General features: G+C 46.0%; 1 protein-coding gene across 4 annotated transcripts in view; it reads right to left on the bottom strand.

Moving 5' to 3' along the window:
- The window catches only part of LOC118668365 (myosin VIIA and Rab interacting protein), a 168588-nt gene that overhangs the window by 51123 nt on the left and 92428 nt on the right, over positions 1-25037 (bottom strand). For 3 of the 4 annotated variants that reach the window (XM_036333238.1, XM_036333237.1, XM_036333239.1), the window contains one exon: positions 937-1073. In XM_036333238.1, coding sequence (XP_036189131.1) covers positions 937-1073 — 137 coding nt within the window. Of the gene's footprint in view, positions 1-936; positions 1074-4195; positions 4386-25037 lie in introns of those variants that run through there. The other variant, XM_036333240.1, reaches the window with a different exon arrangement.

The following is a 25037-nucleotide window of genomic DNA, read 5'->3' as shown; positions in this document are numbered from 1 at the left end:
GGAGGAGATTCGCCCTCACCTCTTTCTTGTGCATAAAAAGCATTCACCCATGTCAACAAAGTGATAGGGGAAAAACCTCCCTCTAGACAGGAAAAAACAGCCTTTCTTTGGAAGAGGTGCTTTTTATATTCTGACAACAATTTCTTTGTACTGGCTGGTCTACTAGAACTATAGCATATACACTGAGTGGCCAGATTATTATGACCACCTGACGTTTGTAGGCAAATTAGCTATAATTTCATGCTAAAGTTGCTAGAGGGCCAGACCATTATAAATAGGGAAGCGGGTTGTTTACCACAACAAAAGTGATTTTTTTTCTGAAGATATGGGTAAACAACACGATTTAACAGCCTTTGAATGTGGGATATATATATACTACTTCCTCATTCTGGTTTACCTACATTGGCTGTTTGAACTGAATAAAACAGCGTACACAGGCGTCATCCTTCAGGCTTTCTGGAGGAAGCTGACATTTTTCTCACTCTCCCTTCCCCTCACATCCGGGGCCTGGTATAGAGACCATTTTGGAGTAGGAGGAAAGGGAAGTGGAGGCCATATTCTCCGAGTGAGGACCTAGTCTACATAATCGACCCAAGATGATTTCCTGATGCTGTAATCATTAGGGAAAGATGATTAAGAGTCTTTTCTTTCTAAGGATCCAGAATTAGAATGTCCACAATTTGCAGCAATACTTTGGTCCTCCTAGCTCCTAATATACCCAGCCCACTGGGGCTGCTGGAACCAAAAGACTCATAACTTAACAGAAGCTTTGACTTATGTCCTGTTTTGGCTCCTCACTAGAGGGGGATATTTAAGGAGCTTGTTCTGTCCAGGGGAGTGTGCCTCAGCATACGGGGCCTCCAGGCAAGGCCTTCTTCTACCTCCCCCACCCCCCTACCCCCCAAGGACTCCCAGAGCAAGAGGCAGCCAGCATACCCAGGATGTCGAAGCCTGCTCCGCTCTCCAGCCGGTGCTTCCTGTACAGGTTTTTCAGGACCTTGGCGCTGCCAAAGCGCTTGAAGCGGCTCTTCACATTATTGTAGAACCATTCCAGAGACTGGGTTCGCAGGAGCCTGAGGGAAACACAGAATCACAGGAGAGAACATGAGAATTACAAGATCAGGTGGCTGAATGGTGGATGGCCAAGGTTGGGGGGAGTCCATGGATTCCACAGATCAGCTGTCGAGACTTGTGCCCTAGCGACTCCATGGGGGTGAGATGGGAGAAGAGCTTTGAAGGAGGCTGGAGTGTAAGGGCTAAAAACCAATGGAAACACCATTGCCCAAGAAAGGTCTATGGAAGAATCCATTTTTGAAGCGGCCTGACGGTGGATGTCAGGGTACCCTCTGTTCCTTCTAGAACTTTCCCAGGTGTCACTCACAGGGCTTGGGCCCAGCAGCCATTCTGGCCTTGGCAGGGCCTGCCCTGCTGTCCCCATCTGGCCCTCAAGGAGCCTTCTCCAGACTTGAGGCCACTGGCACTGGCCTCCCTGAACTTTCCCATCTCTTAGGCCAGTGATGGCGAACCTATGACACGCGTGTCAGAGGTGACACGCGAACTCATTTTTTGGTTGATTTTTCTTTGTTAAATGGCATTTAAATATATAAAATAAATATCAAAAATGTAAGTCTTTGTTTTACTATGGTTGCAAAGATCAAAAAATTTCTATATGTGACACGGAACCAGAGTTAAGTTAGGGTTTTTCAAAATGCTGACACTCTGAGCTCAAAAGGTTCACCATCACTGTCTTAGGCGGTCTCCGTGGCTCTTGGCTCCACTCTCGAGCTTGATTCATTCCTCTTTGTACGGTTCAGAGAGTTTGACGCATACACAGCCAGGCAGTTGTCAACCAGGGGTTGGGGTGGAGGGGAGGGGGAATGAAATGATTTCTTTTAGCTTCAGCTGTCTGGAGGCAGGAATAAAGGTTATTTGAATATGGCTTTTCTTTTGCCTTCTTATTTAAAAAGCTGATCAGGACTTCCTTCTTTTACTTGTCAGAACCAACTTGAAGTAAGAGAATTCAACAGAGTTCATTTGCAAGAGCTGCAGTTCTTGCTCCAGCTGCAGAAATTTGCACTCCAAGCTACGCTGGCCCAGAAGGGACAGCTTGCATCTTCCGGGGCTGATTAGCATGACGGAGACGGCAAAGAACAGTCAACACTTATGGATTCTTTCCCCACCTCATCACTCAGTGTGTGGCCTGGAAGATGTCAGTTTATCTCCCTGCATCTCGTCTTCCTCGTCCTCAGAATACAAATGATCACAGCTTTTTGCAACCAAATTTCCAGCACCACACGGTTGCATCCGATACTGCCTCACCTCTCAGCACCACACGGTTGCATCCGATACTGATGTGTGCATCCTGACACATCAATGTGCCAGTTCTGCTCTGATAACATCTTCACGCTCGTATTAAGAAATGTGCCCAATTCCTACATTTTTGGTTTAGTCACCTGTTTCATTAGTGATAACATCATGCTCTATACCAGTGGTTCTCAACCTTCTGGCCCTTCAAATACAGTTCCTCATGTAGTGACCCAACCCTAAATTAATTTTTGTTGCTACTTCATAACTGTAATGTTGCTACTGTTATGAATCGTAATGTAAATATCTGATATGCAGGATGACCCCTGTGAAAGGGTCATTCGACTGCCTAAGGGGTTGCGACCCACAGGTTGAGAACTGCTGCTCTATACTATAGAATCTATAGCAGTGATGGTGAACCTTTTGAGCTCGGCGTGTCAGCATTTTGAAAAACCCTAACTTAACTCTGGTGCCGTGTCACATATAGAAATTTTTTGATATTTGCAACCATAGTAAAACAAAGACTTATATTTTTGATATTTATTTTATATCTTTAAATGCCATTTAACAAAGAAAAATCAACCAAAAAAATGAGTTCGCATGTCACCTCTGACACATGTGTCATAGGTTCGCCATCACTGGTCTAGAGTGAGGTGTTTCCCCTTCCAATTAAGGCCCAAGCTGGCTGTTGGAGTCTCTATGGCTCACAAGCAGTGTTAACGTCCTCACTCCCATCCCCTCCTCAAACAATCCCCTGTGTAGTCCACCGGCATTGCCCTCCAAGGTCCCAAACCTTCCTGTGAAGTCAAGGGGCCATGCCATTGGTCTTCGCTCAGGTGCCATTTCAGCCCATAATGGATGTGTTCGCCCTCTGCACTGTTTCCGAAATGCTGTTTCTCCTGTGGCTCCCATGATACTCTGACTTTCAGAATGCTTGCTTCCCTTCTCAATCCCCGCCCTTTGTAATGACTTGTATGTGTTGGGAGTTTGGAGGAACAACAGAATAAAACCTTTTCATATTAAGGAATAAAGAGATAAACCAAGCCATTTAGAAGTATGAAGATAAATACCAAAAGAAAGCTAAAGTTGAAAATGACTGCATTTAGCAAGCAGGACTAGGGTGGAGGGGGGGGGGCGGGGGAGGGACTACTGTGGCTTTATTTGTTGTTGTTGTTTTTTGTACCATAAATCAAGAGAACTAGCTGATATTTCATGTAGGTACATCTATGACTTTGATGACCATAACATTAAATACAGATCCAAGGATATAGCTCTTGGCTTAAGGACCCTGAGAAGTCCCTTAATGTCCCTTCTGGGTGGTAGATACTGAGCATTCTGCAGGAGCTCTGTGCAAATCCAGGCTTAAACAATGAAGTCCCGAGAATACACATGTCCCCTCCGTTGCTGCCCATAAAGCCCGAGAGTAGAATGAGCCTGGAATAGGTCAGCACCCTCCCATTCAGACCGGACTCTCCTACGCCCGGCTGGAATACAGTAGGATCCAGCCGCAGACTCAGACGTCTGCAGGGAAGACAGCCACACCTGCAGCACTCGCCCCATCAGGGTTGTTTTAGCAGCAGCAGCAGCGGAGTACATTCTTTCTGTGTTTGCCATGTAGTCAATCAAGAGAGGAGAAATACAGTTTTCTATCTTTTAAATAAAACCAGTAGTACAAAATATCCCTTTAAAGTCATCGCTTAAATGTTTGCACAGATACTCATATGCAAAACGCTGAAAACGTAGGCACCAAATAGGACCCAAACGACCCAGTCCTGTAAAAACATCAATGACAACAACCAGGCAGCCTACAGGAAAGGATTAGAGTACATAATCAATAAGAAGAAGCTATGAAATAAAGGGCAAGTCAATATGGTTTAATTACGAAAATTACCGGAAGCAGTGGGTTTCTCTCTGTCAAGTTCTTCTACCCAGATCTAGTTCAGGTGTCTTGAGATTGAATTAAATGCCAGGGCACAGATAATGGGGGTCCCCAAATCTTCACTCCATGTCCTCCTGGCCAGAAAAACCCAAAGACAGAGCATGAACCAAGAATCCTTCTGAGGAAGACACAGGGCTGCCGGCAGAGAGCTACCCCGAGCGAAGGCGCAGGCAGCACACTGCCACCATCTGTTTCTATTACCGGCTTCAGAAGGGAGGTGACGGGGAGCTGTGAAACCGCAGACAACCAAGCTGAGAAAAACCCATCAACGCGTGCGAGGCGGGAGGGAGAAGGACCAAACTCATTTAAAGCTGCCCAATTGAACAGAACTTTGTGGGGGAATGTCATGTGAATTTTTGCTTGTATCTATTTTTTAAAAAAATATTTTTTATTGATTTCAGAGAGGAAGGGAGAGGGAGAGAGAAATAAAAATATCAATGACGAGAGAGAGAATCATTGATCGGCTGCCTCCTGCATGCCCTACACTGGGGATCGAGCCCGCAGCCTGGGCATGTGCCCTGACTGGGAAATGAACCATGACCTCCCGGTTCAAAGGTCGATGCTCAACCACAGAGCCACACTGGCTGGGGTAATTTTTTTATTTTTACTTTCTTGCTTTGCAGGTTCAAGATCCTGTGATATAGAAACACCAGAACGTGGTTTCATCATGTACTTTCTCATCAGTCAGACCATGGGGTCTGCTTTGCTAAACGTTCTCAACATAGACATGCCTGCCATGGCAGCAAGAGCCAGAGGAGGGGGGTAGGTGGGGGGGGGGGCAGAGGAAGGAGTGGAAGAGAACCCGGGGGTCTCTCAGGCAGGGCGAGTGGGCACTCTTCCCTGGGGAGCACAGGGGGGTGTACACACGTTTTGCCCCGTTCATACTGACTCCGGTGTGTGCAAATGTAGCTACAGCGTGAGGTATGGACGTGACCACCCACTGGCTGTGACCACAGGCAGTTTATTTTGCTTTTCAGAGCTTCAGCAGCCTCATTTGTACAATAGGCATCATTCCCACCGCCACCTTGTTGAAAGGATCAAACAGACCATCATGCGTGTGGCGCTTTATAATACTTGGTATATTTTAGACCGCAAATATTAGCACCACCTCCTCTGCAGAGCATGATTGGCAATAAGCACGGGTAACGTGTTGCTTTGACCACACAAATGATGAAGATTATCACAGAACATTTCTTTGTGACCCCAGGCACTTGCTTGAAATGTGCCCCCTGCAATGTCCCTCTTGTTCTGCTGCAAGTCCCCCTGCCTTGTATGTAGGGAGGAAGAACTCAGGAGGCCACCAGCGCAGAAGGTGCTACAGGAACAGCTGCCTAACTGCCCAGTGCCATCCCCAGTGCCAGGTGGGCCAGTCTGCTCTCTGCCCAAGACCTGGGTTGATTTTTCAGGTAAGATTTCATCCTGGGGCTAAATAAAACAGAAGGTCTTAATTCGAAATTTCTGCACGCACACACACACACACACACACACACACACACACGCATGCACAAAGAGTGCAGAACATTTGATAGGAAAGGGCCAGAAGCTTCTCTCTACAGGATCTAGGCACAGCTTTGAAGAATGCTTTCCCCTTGATTATGAAGCGGCAGGTAGAATATTCTGCAAGTCATCATATGAGCTCCCACCCGTGTGTGAGTGCGTGTGCATGACTCAGGTACCCACTGGGGACCCAGGGCTCCTGCGTCCAGCCCACCACTGCTACACAGACAGCGCTTGCTGAGAGAGGACCTCAGATAAACCAAGAGCATCCAGGAGGGGAGGAGGAAATCGGTTCTTTCCTGCCCGCTGCCAACTAACCGCATCCTCAGCCAGTGGGTCCCTTTCTTCCAGACAAGTGCACGTGCGCAAAATTCTGTCCACACTTTGCTGGAATGTACTGCATTAGGAATGGGTTCTGTTGACTTATACAGACATAAACACAAACTCTGAAAAGGCACCGGCCTCCCCCACTCATTTTCATGCAAAAATTCAGTAATGGCCACTTCTTACCCAAACAGGAACACATTTATATTCTGCAAATCGAACACGAACTTTATGTACGTCTGGTCAAAGGTAAATCTCCAAAAAGAGGCTGCTGCTGTTGGTTGATTTGAAAAATAAACTGAAATCGTGGCGTGACCTCTGATGGGGCCCGACGCGAGTCATCCGACCTGCCAATCTATCCAGACTCGTCATTGGCGGTGAAGGTGCTGGTGGGCCTGACTCACAGGAAGTGCCGTAATCAACCCGAATGGAGGTTTCCAGGTCTGGACAGATGAGAGCAAATGGAGAACACTGGAATTCTCTAATATTCTTCCAGCTGGATCCCTCCAGCAACATTTCTGTTCTCATAAGTCATGGAGCTCATCTTCATTGAGGTCCACACCGCCCCTTTGTACCTGTTGTCAACGGAGGATCACAAATCCCAGCGTCCAAGCTATTGGAGCAGAAGGAACCTTCCAGTAGGTTCTGTGGCGATCCCAAGCCTCTCTGCTGTTTGCTGCCTCCTGAGGGACTCAGGAAGCCTGAGCTCGGGGGCCGGGCTGGGGACACTTTCCTCAGGGCTGGAAATCGTGCTCATTTCTTCACTCCCACCTCCGGAGTGGGAGCCTGGCCAAAGACACCAAGTGTGGAGGAGGTGGTGGCGGGCTGCTTTCTGATTTGTTCTCAGTATCCACCATGGTGGACTCCAAGGCTTTGAATAGCAAGATCTGGTACATCTGTCTACAGCCAAAAATATCTCTCGAGAAAAGCCTTGAATAACTTGCTTGTAGAGGGGCCTTTTGGCTGTTCTCACCCAAACTGAAACCACTGCCCAGGATTCCAGTAAGAACCTCAGAGTCTATCCTTTGGAAAGTCTTCAGATTTCCGAATTCCTGAGAGCACCACATGCAGAGGGTAAGCATGTCAACTAGAGAGCCAGCCTACCCTGAGCAAACCCTGAGCACTTCCTGCCCGTGAGACCTCGGGCAAGTTCCTTGACCTCCCTTTCCTTAGTTGCAGCATCTGTCAAATGGGTACATGACAACTACTACTGCTACTACTGCTACTGCTACTGCCTGATGGAGTTGCTATGAGGGCAACCGAGTGCTTAGAACAGTGATCTGGCACAGAGTAAGCTCTCGGTAATGTTAGCTGTTAGACACAAAAGCAATTTCCCATTTCCACAAGCCTTTTCAGTTGTGGCTGGCCGTGGGATCGGAGATTCAAGGCCCAGCCTCTGAAGACATTGAAAGCTTCCATGGCAACAGCTGAGCCTTTTCTGCGGGTGCTGGCAGGGCTGCTGATCCCCCGGCACACGGATGCAGACAGCAAGGAGTTAGGACGATGGGTGGAGTGTGCTGCTTCACCCAAACATTAAACCAGGGGCTTTGCCAAGCAGCACAGCTGCTGCACTCAGAGCGCCCAGATTTTCCTTACAGTTGTCATTGTGCCTCGCAAAGAACATTTTCCTCATTTCAAAGATGCTGATGCCTTTGCCCAGTGCTCCATCCTTGCCTGTGCTCTCAGCCTGCTGCTCCAACATGGGGGGCTCTGGGCAGATCTGCTGGGATGAGGCCCATATCCCCAGCTGCTCTCACAGAGGCTCACCTAGGGCTGGTCCAGACACTCCTGTATGCAGCTCTGGCCTGAAATCACACAGGAGTTCTGGTCTGAATGGCCACGCTGTCATCATAGACCCGTTGAAAACAATCTTCGATTTCTTTGGTCACTGAGAGAAGGGTTTTGTTGGAGGAGAGTTGAAATTAGGGGCTGGAGATCATTTGCAGAGATCTCCCCACTGGATTCTCATGCCACCTTTGTCATGTGCTAAACCTGACTTCATCTCCTATTGCAGTGAGGATTAGGGCATAGGAGAGGCACCTTCAGTCAGAAGAGAAAAGTGGAAACAATCCCAGCCTAGGTTCAGAGAGCTGGGTCCCAGCCCACCTCTGTCACACAGCGGCGATGTGACCAAACTCAGGTCACTTCCCTTGCTGAGCCTAGTTTTCTTATCTCGGGCACGCCACAACCGCATGCAGTTGGAATTATAGTTTAAATTGGAACATAAATTTTAAAAATATTAAATCCTCATCCAAGGATATGTTTCTATTAATTTTATAGAGAAAAGAAGGAAGAGAAAGAGATAGATAAGGTAGATAGAGATAGAGATTGATAGAGAGAGAGAGAGAAACATCATCGATGTGAGAGAGAAACATCGATCGGTTGCCTCCTGCATGTGCCCAGACTGGGGAATGAGGCTGCAACCTTTCTGGTGTATGGGACAATGCTCCAACTGACTGAGCGATCCATCCAGGGCAAGCTCAGGATTTGACTGCCATTTGGGGTATATCCAGGTGTGCTACAGCCTGAGAAAACAAAACCAGGGGGGCCAACCTTTGAAGGGTTAGAGGTCACGGTATGGTCTGAGGGCTTGGGGTTGGTGTGTGTGTTGGGGGCTGGGGAGGAGGGACAGAGGGGTGAGGTGCTATGCTGTACAGCCTAAATGTATCTGAGAGGAAAGGGGGAGGGTGTGTATGTGAGAGAATGAGAAAGAGAACAACACCATGCCTATCATGTATACAGGTTCCAGAGCAGGTCGGATGAGGAGAGAGGCAGGAGGGGGAAGGGAAGGAGAAGAGGAGAACTGGGAGGGGAGGACGGGAGAAGGAGGAGGAGGAAGAGGGACTGTGGAATGTGAGATAGATGTTGCATGAGAGCATATTGTGTGTCAGAGAAAAGGAAATGGGGGGGCGCGGGGACAGCGGGCGGGCAGGAAGAGCCAGAGAAGGAAGGGAGGGAGGGAGGCAGAGAGGGTATTGGTGCGGGGGGGGGGGGGGGTGTCTGCGTGATTCCATGTCTGCCTGTGAGTGTGTGGTGTGTGTCAGCCGTGACCAGGGGCTGTGTGCACACTCCTACACATTCCTCAGAAAGCTTCCAGCTCCTAGAGCAGCTCAGGCCGGGCTCTGGGGACTTCTCTCCTCCGACTGCCTCCGAAGCACAGCTGGTTCTCCAAGCGTGAAGGCGGAGGCCCAGGAGGCGCCCCCGGGTCCTGCCCCACTCGGCAGGGCCCGATTTCGCTCTGGGTGTCGGAAGGTTGGTTCTGTGCTGGATGGAGGGGTCCGCCCTCGGGCCCATGGGGCCCACGTTAGCTGGGTTTTCTCAGCAGCACCACCTGTGTAGGCAGCAGCTAGAAGCTGACTCACCCTCTCGGCTCAGGGAGGGAGGATGCTGGGATCTGGGTACAGCTCTGGGCCCATGAGGTCTTCCCGGAAGCGATGTATATTGCTGTTGCTGGTTTTGCGTCCAAGTGTAATGGTGTTTTGACCAGGCTGAGAAGAGCGATAGGAGAGAAGCAAAAGGAAAGCCGGGTGCATCTCACCTCTGTGCCTGAGCCATGCTGAGACGGGACGGCTGCGTGCGGACGGTGCCCTGCTATTCCAGTGCTGGGCAGGAGCTGCGAGCGGGCAATGGCAGACTTGCTTCTAGAGCCCGGCCAAGGGCCAGAGAGAGCAGGCGAGGGCCTCAGCTTCCTGGAGGGGAGTGGTCACCTACTACAAAGCTGTGACGTACCAAGGGACCTGGACCTCCCGGAACATGAAGCCCCTTAGCCAACTAAACACTTCCTGGGTGGGAGCCCCTGAGATGGACTTGCCTCTGGAGGCCAGTGGTGGCAGCCTCATGCCCACAGGTAAGCAAAATGAGACAGTGGAAAGATTCTGGGTTTCAGAGTCAAATGGACGATTCCAAATCCAAGCTCAGTATCTCATCAGCTGTGTGACGTTAAGCAGGTTCCTACCCTCCCTGAGCCCATCTCCTACCCTGTGAATCAGGGATAACCTTACTTGCAGGCTTCCAAGGACGGGGTGCGCTAACCTATACAGCATGCCTGGCCCTCAGGAAGGGGGCCACGGCTTTCCGTTCTCCTCCCCCTCCTTTCTCAGGGTTCTGGGTGACCAACTGGAGCCCCATGTGATAAGACAGCCTGTGACAGCCCCAGGCACAGCTAAAAGCAGCCCAGAGCAAAGCCCCAGATACTTCTAGAATACCTCAAGTCAGCAGAAGAACTTCCCTTGGAAATCAGATTCACCTGGGAGGGTGATGTGGGGAGACGTGCCCATCCCTTAGGGTGGGGGGTGGGTGCCTCCCACAGCCTTTCCTGACAGCTGGCTGTGATCAGGGGAAAGGAGAGAGCCCCCGGGAGGGGTGCAAATAATCGGGGGACGGGGGCATCTTTGGGGTTTTCAGATGGTGACGATGAACAGCCTGCAAAGGCCTCAGGGTCTGTGAATTGAGAGTTAGTGGCAGTTTCAAAACCTGGAGGAAAAGAGACCTGCAGCCCCAGGAGCACCCCCTTTGCCGTCACAGGCGCAGTGGCCCTTGTCCGTCGAACGGGCAGGAAGGAGCAGGCGGGGAAGGGAAGGCAAACCCGCCCTGCACAGGCTCAGCCAGAGCGGAGTCCACCTCCAGGCCTACAGAGCCTCAGCCCAGCAAGTCACCGCTTCTGAAATGCATCCTAATGTGCGTCTGCACGCCATCGCCTCCCAGGGAATTCCAATCCTGGGCACCGTCACCGGGTGAGAGTGGGCGGTGAAGGATTCCCCGGGCAATGATCACCTTCCTTCGGGGGGCTCTGGGGAGAGGAGGAGGCAATCCAAACAGATCCCTTTTCTTGTTTGAGTTCTCCCTACTCCACCCAGCCCTTGATGCAGCCTGGACACGAATCCTACAGTCTAACTGGCAGGTCAAGCGTGCTATTAAATGTGAGAATTGGAAGTGACAAGGAAAATGCCCCGTGCCATGATGCTAATACTCATTAAATCACTCGCGCCTGTTATTTCGGATAAAAAACAAGCTCACTAAGAATGTACTTAGCAACTGTCTGCTCATATGTGTGCCTAGTGATTTAAATCAAACACGGAGAGGCCTTTACAGAATAGCCATGGGGATGTAAAGTATAGTCAATAATGTTGCAATAACTATGTATGGTGCCAGGTAGGTACTAACCACTGTGCTGAACACCTGGTACTAATACAAAATAACACTGAATGTAAACTGTTATTGAAAAATAAAATTTTAAACAGGAAAAGAAAACATGGAAAGGTCTGTGTTGTCTTTGATTTGTCACATGGCCATGAAAACTACTGTTGCAGAGAAATACCATACTCTTTAATTAAAAATAAAGCGTCTGGCGCCAGAAGAGTGACACATGTGATCAGGAAACACCCTACCAGCCGGACCCTCCACCACCCCGGCCTCTCCGTTAGGGGCTGCCCCCTTCAGCTGGGACGATGCCCAGGAGACTGGGCCAGAAGGCCTCACCAAGACCTGGATGAGGGCTGCGGGGCGGCGGAGGAGAGGCGAACGCCTAGGGACCTCTGGCCGGATCAGCTCTCGGATGCGCACTGCACCACGAGGCCTTCCTGAGGCCCACCCCTGAGAAACCAGGACGGAACACCCAGCTCTGCTCCACGGGAGTGTCTGAGGACAGAACCTTTCCGTGGCGTCTACTTAGCTCCACAGCCCATCACACTAGAATACAACTCAGCGCTGTGTGCCCTCCATAGAGATCCGGCCAGGGACACTCCCCGCAAAGGGACGTGGGACACCATTTCCGAGGAGAGCAAGGCACAGAGGCATGTGGCCCCGAAGGTGTCCCATGTGGCCATTTATTGCGGAAATGGCGCTGGGCAGAGAAGTGCATGAGGCAGCCGGTTTGATAGGCAGCGAGTGAAAAATGAACGAAGCTGGCCAGCGGAGGTGGGTTTTCCTTTCCTCAAAGGGAAACCCTACCCTGCAATACTGAGAGTTGACTTGGAGACAAGAAACCGTCCTTCAGCAGAAATGGCGTCGGGAGAAAGTCTGGCTGGTCAGCAAGGAGCGAGGGCTCTCTCCACAGACTTCAGCCTCACCCCAGCGGGCGCGTGGCATAGCGGAGGGCACACTCTTCTGCTGTCCCTCCCCTTCCTCTTTCCCCAACTGTCATGGGGGTCACGCTGCCCTCTGAGTCCCAGTGCACCGGGCCGCCTGAACACAGCCACCGCCCTTCACATAGAGCAGTGGTTCTCAACCTTCCTAATACTGCGACCCTTTAATACAGTTCCTCATGTTGTGGTGACCCCCAACCATAACATTATTTTCGTTGCTACTTCCTAACTGTAATGTTGCTACTGTTATGAATCATCATGTAAATATCTGATATGCAGGATGTATTTTCATTGTTACAAATTGAACATAATTAAAGCATAGTGATTAATTACAAAAAACAATATGTAATTATATATGTGTTTTCGGATGGTCTTAGGCGACCCCTGTGAAAGGGTCGTTTGACCCCCAAAGGGGTCGTGACCCACAGGTTGAGAACCACTGACATAGTGGCTCTTCCCAACACTGGCAGCTTTCAGCACAGAGCATGGGCCCAGCTCCTCACCGGCCAGCCCCGGGCACTCTGAGGACATGTGACAGGCGTCCCCCAGCACTGTCAGCCCCCTAGGGGAGTCCAGAACAGTCAGGGGTTTTGTACAAGGTATCACAGCTTACCAAGCAAGAAAAAAGTCTGACTAGAAACAAAACCAGGGATGTTGACTTTTCTTGATGGAATTTTGAATGCGACCAGTGTCCGTGGAGTGTTTTTCAGCATCCAGTAGCACCATTCAAGGTACTTGTCGATAAGCTCCGGGGAGAGATTGTCCCAAGGTCAGAAATACAAGGATGGAGAGACGGGCTTTTATGTTATTATTAGAGATGCACACAGCATAGGAAGTGACTTTCTTTGACCTTGTCCCAGCGAAATAGATTCACAGGCTCTCACACATCCACATACACCTTGGCCTGAAAAATCCTGTACATAATTTTAGAGAAGAAAATAGAAAACGACAGAGTGCGGTTTTAGGGAAGCAAATACAATTCTGCGTAACAAACTGCTTACTGCCCAGAAACATCCAGCAAAGAGGCATTTGCCTCAGAACTTAATGTATAAAGGCTTTATGATAATGATTTCATTCCTGAGAGCCTAGGAAAAATTTCTGTTAAGCCTCATGTCCTCTTTTGGTTTGGGGTTTTGCGGTATGTTTTTGGCTCTTGTCAGCTATTAATTTTTTTTGGGGGGGGAGGGGACTCTTGTTGGAGCTACGACATATTATTTTTTGAGCCACAGACAAGTCCTCCAGCGTTCTGGCACACTCCAACTACATCTGGGATCAACATTTTCCTCCTGTGTCAATACACCCCGTTCCCCACCCCGAGGGAGCACCTCGGAATCTTAAGACCCGGCATGGAAAGCTGCGAAGCTCAAAGATGGCTTCTGAGGGCTATACATGAAAAGGATGATGTGCTAACAACCTCTGCAAGCATCAATTTCATCAGCTACAAAGTGGGAATATTGGTTCCAGATCTCTCATGAGTGGCTGAGGGATTAGAACAAAACGATGCAAGCAAAAAACATCTGCTAACAAATAAGCCACAGCTGCATTCTTCTTAATGACCTAGAGCAGTGGTCGGCAAACTCATTCGTCAACAGAGCCAAATATCAACAGTACAACGACTGAAATTTCTTTTTGAGAGCCAAATTTTTTAAACTTAAACTATATAGGTAGGTACACTGTTATTAACTTAATTAGGGTCCTCCTAAGGCCAAGGGGCCAAAGAGCCACATGTGGCTCGCGAGCCGCAGTTTGCCAACCACGGACCTAGAGTATTTTGGGGTCAAGGACGAAGATGCTGACGGCCAGGGTGGTAAAGGCCTGGAATGGGGGGTGGGAGAGGCTAGAAAGGATCAATGGGGAAAAAAGGGGGACGTATGTAATACTTTCAACAATAAAGATTTTTTTAAAAAGATGCTGATGGCTACATTTGTTCCATACTCCCTGGCCGGTCCTCTTTCTTCTGGTCCTACTGGGGGGACCACAGGCTCTCACGCTCACACATCACCCTCCCTGTGAGCACTGTTCTTCATTTCCCCTTCATTCCTGAAGGACAGTTTCCCCAGCCACACCCCTTTCTGTTGACAGTGAAAAGACATTCTTTCACCACCGACCCTGCAACCTGCTTTTCTGCTCCTCTGTCCGGCTCCCTCCCGCTTCCAAATCCGAGCTTAAGTGATGCCTTCCCCTTTCTCTTTCACAAGCTGACATAAATGCTAAATAAATAACACACACAAACATTATTTATATGAGAATATAAAACACATTTTGGTTCCCTAAAGGGAATTTTTAAGCACAAAGAACACAATCTAATACATAGGAAATTTCTAAAAGTTGAGGAAGAAAATCATCTCTTTTGGCTAATACATAGTCCAAGACACAGCCTACCTGCTGAATGGTCTATTATCTTCCCCCAAGTTAGAGACAGAAGCTGAATTGATTAGAAGCAATGAAAACATGTAGTGCTTTATGACTGTATCTGAGAGGCACAGCCGCCACCAAGACTTTTTAGAGTTAGTTAGCTTATTTGAAATTTGTTACACTTCCCGAGTCTACAAGGCCACTTCTACGAGTCTCTTGAGAGATCTCATTTTGAGTGAGACTCGCACTTCTCAGCTTGCACAAATCCCCGGGGAGACACACAACTTTGGAAGAGGCAGATGTCTTCGTGTGGTTTCATTCTGAGCAAGCTGCTTGACTGGAGTCCCTGGCACGATTCTTCAGAATAAATTAAATCCCCTTTTCTTAATTATCTCACATCCTCACTCCTACTGTTACAAACTACAAGCCTCTTCGATTCTTTCCTTATCAACGAATTCCCAAATACTCCCCTGCTCATGCCGCCTTTGAATGACAGACAGTGTACAGGTATTCTAGGGCCTTTATGAGGATTCTGAGAGCAATTCACCCCTCAGGCAGGATTCCTAGGGTCCCTGCAGGCAACAGGGCTGCCCAGCCCAGGCCGAAGCAGCCCACTTCCCTGGCAAATGTGTTGGTCCTCCCAACAGTCCATGTTGAATTAAAGTTTGCCTTCTTCAGGCCCTTTGCTCCCGCTCCCACATGAGAATCCAAGACACTGAAAAGCATTCTGCAGCAGCTTTGAATCCTGACTTTAAGAGATGTTTATGGTCCTCAGAATACATACAGCATCATCTTCTGCATTTGTTCCGGCTGAACTGAACTGTCTTCATGCCGAATGCTGTCTTGTCCAAATGAGGCTTTATTTCTCTAGGACCTTTCTATGGGTTTACATTTTTTAAGGTTTTTATAAAGTGAAATGGGTATTGTCTATTCGCTAGCCTCCTCTTAATGCTGGGGTAACAAACCCTTCTTTTCATTTCTTAGCTTGATGTTCTGTGGGCTCTTTTGAGAAAACTTGAATTTTTTTATATATATTTTAGAGAGGAAGGGAGAGGGAGAGAGAAATAGAAACATCAATGATGAGAGAGAATCACTGATTGGCTGCCTCCTGCATGCACCCTACTGGGGATCGAGCCCGCAGCCCTGGGCATGTGCCCTGATTGGGAATCAAACTGTGACCTCCTGGTTCAGAGGTCAACACTCAACCATTGAGCCACACTGGCTGGACAGAAACTTGAATTTTTAACACCAGGCTCATCCTAGGCCCTCTTCTCCCCTCACTTTACAATTCGTCTTTGGTGTGCTCCTTCCTTCTAGCCCTCGCTACCATCCAGGCACTTCTGAGCTCTGAGCTCTGGCCAGCTACCCATCTGACATGCCACTTCAAAGCCCAACATGTGAAAACCAAATCCGTCACCTTCATCTGTCCTGCCCATGGCACTTTACTGCTGCCTTCCAACTCCATCAATGGGACCATGCTTCCTCCCAGAGGTAAGCAGGAATAATTTGATTCCCAGATTAAATATGGTTGATTTTCTTTTAGATAAGACACTTAGAGGTGTGATACACTGGGACCTGCAAAAGGAGCAGGTTTGCTAAGATTGTCTGAGTATTGCCCACCGGGCCTGGAATGGCCAATGTTTAGGCTTGGGCCCTGTGCTGGCAGGAGGAAGGATGCTTAGCTGAACTTGAGTATGTAACTCACGGAGAAGCAAAGTCACAGCTAGAATTGTCACGGTGGTAACCCAGAGAGTTAGGGCATGGGCACTTCCAAGGAGCCAAGTGGAGTCATAACCAGGAGAAAGAAGCAGGAAGAGATGAGAGGAAAAGAGCAGACTCTGGCCGATGGTTCTAGAACCTGTGTCTCTAAAGTAGGCCTGCTGGGGGTGGCTCTTTGTGAGGGTCCCTGCAGGAGGTGGTACCTCTCTCTGCTGCAGACCCCTGAGGTCTCACTGAGGTCTGCTTCTAAGGAGCCGCAAATGCAGGAACTCTTCTGATAATTTAATACCCCTTCATCCATTTGCCGTTAGCACCACTACAGTATTTTATTATTGAGGAAGGAAACTGAAATGAAGATGAGAGAGAAATGAAAAAGAGAAATGAAGCAGCAAGCCATCCTGGGCACATCGGGCCTTCCCTGGAATGTGGGTCTCCTCTTCCTGCCTCCCACACTGTGCAATCATCTGCCTTCGTCTGATCAGCTCCTGCCACCTAAGGGGAACTGAAACGTCACTTTCCTGGTCCCCACCGTCTAAATGAGGACCTGCTCCCAGCACTGTATCTTTCCTTTTCAGTACTTACCCCAAAGAGAATCGCAGAGATTTATTTACTCCCTTTCTAGGCTGTGAGCTCCATGAACACAGATTCTGTGTCTGGGTTTCTGAATCCCTAATGCTGGACCTCAGTGCCCTGACATAGTGGCCACTCATTAAACAGGTGTTGAGTGAATGACTAAATCCCTGTCACCTCCCAAATAGGTTATCGAGAGGTTTTGTTTTCTCATCATGGCAAAACTCAAAGGTCTATTCAATGTCAGGTAATGCTCAGTTTCTGTAAATTGGATTACTCACTCAACATGATCCAGTATTCTTCTGGACTATTTCATGGGCAGACACGTTGATTTTAAACTTATTAAGTGTTTTATTATAGAATGAGTTATGGAACCAATTCCCCAGATGTATCTGCTTGAAGAAACCCAGTTGATTTACTGAGAGTCAAAATGAAGAATGCATCGATTACCTATGTTTATGTCATTTCCTTTCTGATGAGGTGGCGACACGGAGAAGAGCCAGGTGATAATATGCGGGGTGAAAATTCATTGTTTTTGTGTTTCCTCAGCCACTGTGGCTGCAGTAAGATTTATACTTGAAATAAGCCGGTGCTACGCTCTAATGAGAATTACAGTGTTCCCCAGCCCCATGAAGCCGGAGGGTCGCAGGAAAAGCACGCAGAGCACTAAATGCTAAAGAGATGAATTGTTGATTTCTGGCCCAGGATATAAATAAGCTTGACGTTATCCCTCTGGGGTAATTAAATATAAATGGACTGAGCCATTAATGAAAACCACACACAGGAGACAGGTGTCTGACGTTTTGAGAGAGCTCAGAGCTGCTGGGATGGGTTAAATGCAGGTTTCTCAGACGGAGAAGGGAGGCTCTGAGAAGCTGGGCTGGATCTGAGAGAGCTGTCCAATAGAGTACTGCTGACTTTTAGGCTCATCATAACCTAAACAGTATATAGGCTGACTTCCGTTTCTAGCAGCATGGTGGATTTCATACCCTAAATTACAACCCCCTGAAAACAACTAAAGACAATGAGGCATCTTCAAAGCTAAAAACTCTGCAAAAATGAGAATTCAAGGAAGCAAGCCAACATGGAGGTGTTTTATGGCCAGAAGGTTTCAGATGAATCCAGACAGCCTGAAGCTTCTCTTTTGACAGCTTGGTGGGGCCAAGGCGTAAGAAATAAATGTAGGACTCCCACCAGTGTGGAGAAATCTAAAAAGAGACCCTTCATGTAAGGCTTGGACCCCATCAGGTTATACTTTTAATGTAAGAATCACCTAGAAACAAACCCATCATGCAGAATGGGGCAGCAAAAAACATTTGGTGATGAGTGGCATAAACATGATTTGAAAATGGTGCATTAAAAATCTCCTCTGAAAAGTTATCGCCTCAAGTCATAACCACAAACCTTTCTTGGGAGTTTCAGCCTGAATTCTCATTACCTCTGTTGATAATAAAAACAAAACTAAGACTGAGCTTATCTGCTAAATGTGGATAATCTTGACTAAGAGTCAGGAGAAACAACAGCTAGAAGAACCAGACCAGCTAACACCTCAGATATTAGAATTACCAGGTAAAAAATAAAATAACTACATTTAATAAGTATAAAGAAAGAAAAGCCTAACTAAGAGGAATTCATCCTTCAGTTTCGCCCACGTCCTGCCCATGTCCCGTAGAACATATTGGTTTGCAAAGGCTCTTGGGATGCAAGGTTCTAGAATCCCACAGAAGACTGTGCCTCACAGATGCATGGGACCTGGGCACCCGTTGCTCTATCTTCCATACAACCAGAATGAATCCTGTTTTAGCACAAGTATGTGATCTGAAAGCTAAGTGCTTTAAGGTTAGGGTCTGGGCTGTCTGTGACAGAGGTGTGAGCTACCAAAAGGACTCTTGAGGTGGGTTTTGTGGCAACTGTCTCCTGATGAAGTTGAATTTCCCTGACTCAGTACAATTGTGTGAGGCTCCCCAGATTTAGGGTTACAGGACCACTGGACACTGAAAAGTTCAATATACACCAAGAAAGGCTTTCTGTGAATGAAGGGGCGGGGCGGGCACCGTGGAGTGTAATTGGCTCAGAACAGTTCTCATTCATATCTGTCGGTCCCAGTGTAATTAGGAGCATTCCCTTTTACACTCAAAAGTGTCCCAGAAGGCTTAAGTGATAAGTTATGTAATCTTATATATAACTGAATTCTACACACAACATTTTAAATCCTTTATCTCTGCTGACAAATATCAATGGAGTAAGGTCTCCTGACAATGTCTACCTCCTCTTCTTGGGTTTTCACCACTAAATTAGAAGATCTCCTCAGGCCCTTTCACATTGTTTGTCCTCATCCTGGGGCTTAAAGAGTTCCAAGTGACGTGGAAATGAAGTAAAACTGAAGAACCAAGAGGTGATGGAGGGAGAAGGAGGGGTCTGAGGTCTCTGAGCAAGGACTTTCCAAAGGAACTCCACATCCTGTTCAGACAGGTGGATGTCCTAGCACCACCCCCTCCATCTCCTTCGGCAGAACCGAAGGCCTGTAGTATCTCTTAAAACAGGCTTCTTTCTCTAGAGCACAGCCAATTCTTGGCAGAACAGCCTGCCTGCTGAGGCATAAGAAGCAATGTCACAGGTGCAAATCAGGGAGGTATGAGGGGCGAGGAAGGGCGAGAAGCCCAGTGAGTGCTTGCCCATCAGCAGCGAGGTGCCTCTGGGAGGCTTGTCCCTATACAAACTTCGAGAGGAAGAGGAAGGTCCTGAGTTCAGCAGCGTTTTGGTATACATACCATTTAAATTTCTAAAATGCACTTGAAAATGTGGTACGGAAAATCACTATACAAAAGGCTCATGGTTTTGTTCTACCCTCTAATTGAAATGAGAAAGTCATACAACTACATGGTGAACGGTGACACGCCATGGGAAAGGGACCATCAATACTAATACAGCCACCCTCATGGTGGCTGCTGTATTACTTCGCTGGGTTAGCTGATGAGATACATCTCCATATCTGTACTTCGGCATTTTTTGGGTAAACTGTTTGAGTGCATATTTTTGAGTCAGAAAGTAAGTGTAAACTGCCCTCTAAAAGTTTGTACTGAATTATATTTCCACTAATTGTGCAATAGAATGCTTGTTTCCCATATACACACCAGGCCTGGATATTGTTAAACTTTAATATGTTTTGCTCAGCCAGTGTGGCTCAGTGGTTGAGTGTTGACCTATGAACCAGGAGGTCATGGTTTGATTCCCGGTCAGGGCACATGCCCTGGTTGCAGGCTCAATCCCCAGTGTGGGTGTGCATGAAGCAGTCAATCAATGATTCTCTCTCAACATTGACCCTTCTATTTCTTCCACTTCCTTCCTCTCTGAAATCAATAAAATACACACACACACTAATAAAAGAGAAACATGCAAATTTGTGTCACTCTGCTACGCCCACCAGCCAATCAGGATGAGTATGCAAATTAACCCAACAAAGATGGCAGTTAATTTGCATATGCAGGTGCAGAGCCAAACCTGAAGAAGACTGAAGATGAGTGAAGACTAAAGAGGCTTGGCTTCTCTACTACAGCCGGAGCGGAGAAGCCAAGCCTTGCTACTATGGCCCGAGCAGAGAAGCCAAGCCTCGCTGCTGCAGCTGCTGTGGCCAGACCAAAGGCCTGGGTCCCGGTTGCTGGAGGAAAACTGGTGCCAGCAGCCAGGGGAAGGAAGGCCTATTGCGCGAATCTTCATGCAACGGGCCTCTAGTATATATATAACAACAAAACTTTAATATGTTTTGCTAAGTTTTAAAAAAATTATCTTTATTGTTAAAAGTATTACAGATGTCCCATTTTGCTAATTTGATAGGTAAAACATTACTTGCCATTTTGATTTGCATTGTTTCGATTATAACTGATATTATCTTTGGCCATGAGTCATAGCTCTTTCTTTTTCTGTAAGCTGCCTGTTCATATACCTTTTTGTCTATTTCAGTATCATTTTTGTTTTATATTACTTTTATAACTTGAGAACATTAGCCCTTTGAATTTATGTTAGAGATATTTTTCCCAGTGTGTTATTTCTTGATAGTTAACTGTCTACAGTAATTCTCATCATACAAAAACTTCTAATCTTTAATGTCGTCAAACTAAGATGTATTTTATGCTAGAATTTCTGGGTTTGGGGCTCAATTTCTCTGAGATTATATTTTCTTATGTTTTTATCTACTTCTCACAAGGTTCAGTTCTAATATTTAAATATTTGATTGATCTAGAATTCTAGAATTTATTTTGATGTAAGAAATGACTTAAGGATACAGCCCTCCACCCTCTCCCAAGTTGGCCAGTTAGTTAAATCAAATACCGTTATTGGACCTTTCTCCACGGAGTTGAAATGCCATAGGATTCACAAACTGAATTCATCTATCTCAACTCTCTCTATGTGGCTTATATCTTGGCTCTCAGTTTGTTCCAAATAGCTACCTATTCAGTGCCTGTATGAAACTGTTATACTTATTGCATGTTTAATAACTAGGATAAGAATGGTCTTTAATTTTCTTCTATTTTCCCCCTGAGGTTTCATAGTTTTTCTTGCATTATTTTTCCATGTGAACTTCTACATTTGGCTCATATAACTTTAAGGAACATCCTGTTGAAAAGTATATTGGGATCAAAATAAAGTTACAGATTGATTTAGAGAACTGAGCTCTTTACAACATTTTTATTTTTCCCATATGGAGTCTATGGATTTCCTGTAAAGTTATTTTGAGGTGTCTTATCCTTTTTGCTGTTACAGATGGGATGTTCTTTTCTATGATATTTTTAACTGTTTCTGTGTAAGAAAGCTTTTGGCTTTTGTATCTTAACATGGTAGCCATATACCTACTTTGAATGATTATAATTGGTTTATAGGGGTCCCACCCTCGGGTTTCACAATGACATCATCTGAAATAATGAGGATTTTTGCCTTCTCTTTTTACATTTTTAGATACATTTATTTCTTTTTACTTCATGTTAAATAGCAGTGGTGATTGTGAACATCTTGACTTGAATACCCACACTCCTCATACTTACCGTTGAGTGCGGGGCTGCCTTTTGGCTTGAGGAGAGAGGGGGTGAGCGTGGGTAAGCACGCACACATATTTATCAGTAAGAAAATAGGCACTTCTTTTTCCAGAATGGATTTTGAAATTAAAAAGGGTAATGGATTTTGTCAAATGCATTTTTTAGCATCTATTCAGAGACTCATATGGCTGACTTCCTTTGGCTTATTCTTATGTGATGTTATATTAATAGCTTGATTTCTGAATTCCCTGTGTTTCTGAGGTGAATACTATTTTGTTATGATGTGTTGTTCTTTTAAATGCACTCCTGGATTCTATTAGCGAATCCTTTACTTAAGAGTTTTACATTAACATTCATAAATTAGGTTGATCTAAAATGTTCATGTTTTTAAATTTTTTTTTGGTGCTATCTTAACACTGTATACAATTTCTTCTCTGGGCTCTGAAGCCCTTTTAATGACTTGGAATTCTCAGTTAAGATCCAGATATAGAGAAAGCAGTAGTGATAATGAATTCTAGGAAGTAGGGCTGTAGTAGACAGATGCTGTCTTAGCCAACCTCCATTTAGTCAATACCCTTTGTCTCCCCATTTTTTTTCTATAAAACATGATGATCCTCAAGGTACACTGAATGATCACAGGTAGTTGCCTACTCTCTAGGACACTAGAGATTTCTGCCTCTGCCAGTTGAGCTGTATCAAGAATCTGCATCTAATTATGTTTGTGCCAGTTATACATAACTTAGTTAAATATTATGGAAAGTAACGAAAGGTATGTGAAATGAAAGAGAATTGCTCTATTAAAATGAAATTGAAAGTCTGGGGAAGACTGGGTAGATTAAATTAAATATGGGAAAGAAAACTATAAAGGACTGAAAAAGCTAGATACATTAGAATTCTGCTTTTAGTATGCTTTGCTCTAAACTAAAGAAGCAGCTATTGGAATTTATATGCAATTCCACTACATCCCCAATAGTCCTCTATTAAAGTATTATTGAATAAATGTATATTTATACATTTTAAGTTTTAAAAGGTTTAAGACACACATACTTCAATAGGATTATTCGCCTGGGAATTACAAACCTGTGAGTCCTGATCGCATTATGTAAGAGGGCTTATATTATAACAAGCCACCAGCATTTACCACCCTGGATATCCCAAAATATTCTTTGATGTCTTTCCCAGTATCCAGTTGCTGTTGGTGGCTGACCCAGGAAAAGTGGCTAATTTCCCAGAACTAATGAAAGACATCCCAATATACTGATTTAAGAAGTCCAATGATGCCTAAGAAACATTTTAAAACTCATGCATAGATACATTCTAGTAAAATTAAAGAAAATAAAGAATAATGGGAAAATCTTAAAATCATTTAGAGTAAAAAAGGGCAGCCCGGCAGGCATGGCTCAGTGGTTGAGCGTCGCCCTACGAACCAGGAGGTCACAGTACAATTCCTGGTCAGGACACATGCCTGGGTTGTGGACTTGATCCCCAGTGTGGGGCGTGCAGGAGGCAGCTGATCAATGATTCTCTTCACTGATGTTTCTATCTCTCTCCCTCCTCCTAACTCTCTGAAATCAATTATATATTTTTACTTTTATTTTAAAATATATTTTATTGATTTTTGACAGAGAGGAAGGGAGAGGGATAGAGAGTCAGAAACATCGATGAGAGAGAAACATCAATCAACTGCCTCCTGCACACCACCCACTGGGATGTGCCCGCAACCAAGGTACATGCCCTTGACCGGAATCAAACCTGGGACCTTTCAGTCTGCAGGCCGATGTCCTATCCACTGAGCCATACCAGTCAGGGCCAATTATATATTTTTAAAGGCAGATTACCTAAAAGCAATGACAGACACAATATGAATGTACTTAATGACACAGAACTATATAGTTCTAAATAGTTAAAATGGCAAGATTTATGTTACATATATTTTACCACAATTTTAAAAAGTAAAATGATATATACCTTGTGAGATTTGGTCTGGAGGTAGGTTAAACTAAATGTGTAATTAATTTTTTCTTTGATGAAATGAGCAAATAAAAAGTACCTGAAGGGTAACACATGTGATGGCAGTAAAGATAAACAGTGGGTGGTGTGTGCGGCATCTGTGCAGCCATTGCCAGAATATGGGGGAGAAGAGATATCCAGGTGCACCCCTAAAATGAGTGACAACTTTTGCTCTTACAAAGGAGCCGTGTTACTCAATCCACTTGTCCTCTTTAATCATTTGTCCTATGAGTATCAACTACCAATATACTCATTTTACTTAGAAAAGCAGGACTATATTACTACATATTTAGATACATAGGACAAGGCAGGATTTGCTTCTCAATTATTATTATTTTTTTTAAATAACAAGGTGGTGGGTGAAATGGACCATGCCCAGGTTTTGCAGGCGGTGACGCCAAACGCAGTGTCCTCAAATAGAGCATCTGCCGAGGCTTGATGCGTTTGCAGCCTTCCTGGCAGGGTCCAGCGGAAGTGAACACGCCACCCCTCCATGGTCAACACAGGTCTAAATGGTGGCCTGCACATGAAAGTGTAACCATCACATGCTAAAACACTAATAAAAAAAACAACAGCAGCCAAGGGTTTGGAACTAAAGCCAGAGAAAATGTATCTTTTCCTTTTGTTTATCACTCGGCTCAGTGCATCGCTGCCAACCATGGGGGCTGAGCCTGGGAGATCTTATCCTTTGTCTTATGCATAACTTGAATGCCTTGTCCTTGATCGATCTGTACTTGATTCCATTTCATAGCTCCCCACGGGGGTGAAAAGATGAATGAATTATGGTATTTTGTGCAGAGTTATTGTTTGGCTTTCAAGGCTAAATAAACTTGCTGGGAGAAAACTCTATACAATGCTCAGTAGCAACCTAGGTTTTAGGGTCACGAATCTGACACTACACCCTCAATCATCTCAAGAAGTTAACAGACTCTTTTAAAGAAGCCGGAGGAAAACATTCAGAATCACTGACATATTTTTACTCTCCTACAGCAAAACAGTTTTATTCTCAGCGACACGGTGAACATTTTAAAAAATGAGAGAACCCGACACTGGTGTGTGTGCTGAGCTGGACGTTTATTGCTGATGCAGAATGAGTTTGTACACTTCTGTGAGAAAACAATGTGGAACTCTTTCTGAAGAGTCAAAAATACAAACAGACTCTGAGCCAAGAATTCTACTCCTGGAGATTTTCTTAGGAAAATAACC

This window comes from Myotis myotis, unplaced genomic scaffold (genome assembly GCF_014108235.1).
Source record: "Myotis myotis isolate mMyoMyo1 unplaced genomic scaffold, mMyoMyo1.p scaffold_m19_p_13, whole genome shotgun sequence".
NCBI lineage: Eukaryota > Metazoa > Chordata > Mammalia > Chiroptera > Vespertilionidae > Myotis > Myotis myotis.
This window is presented reverse-complemented; position numbering and strand designations above follow the sequence as displayed.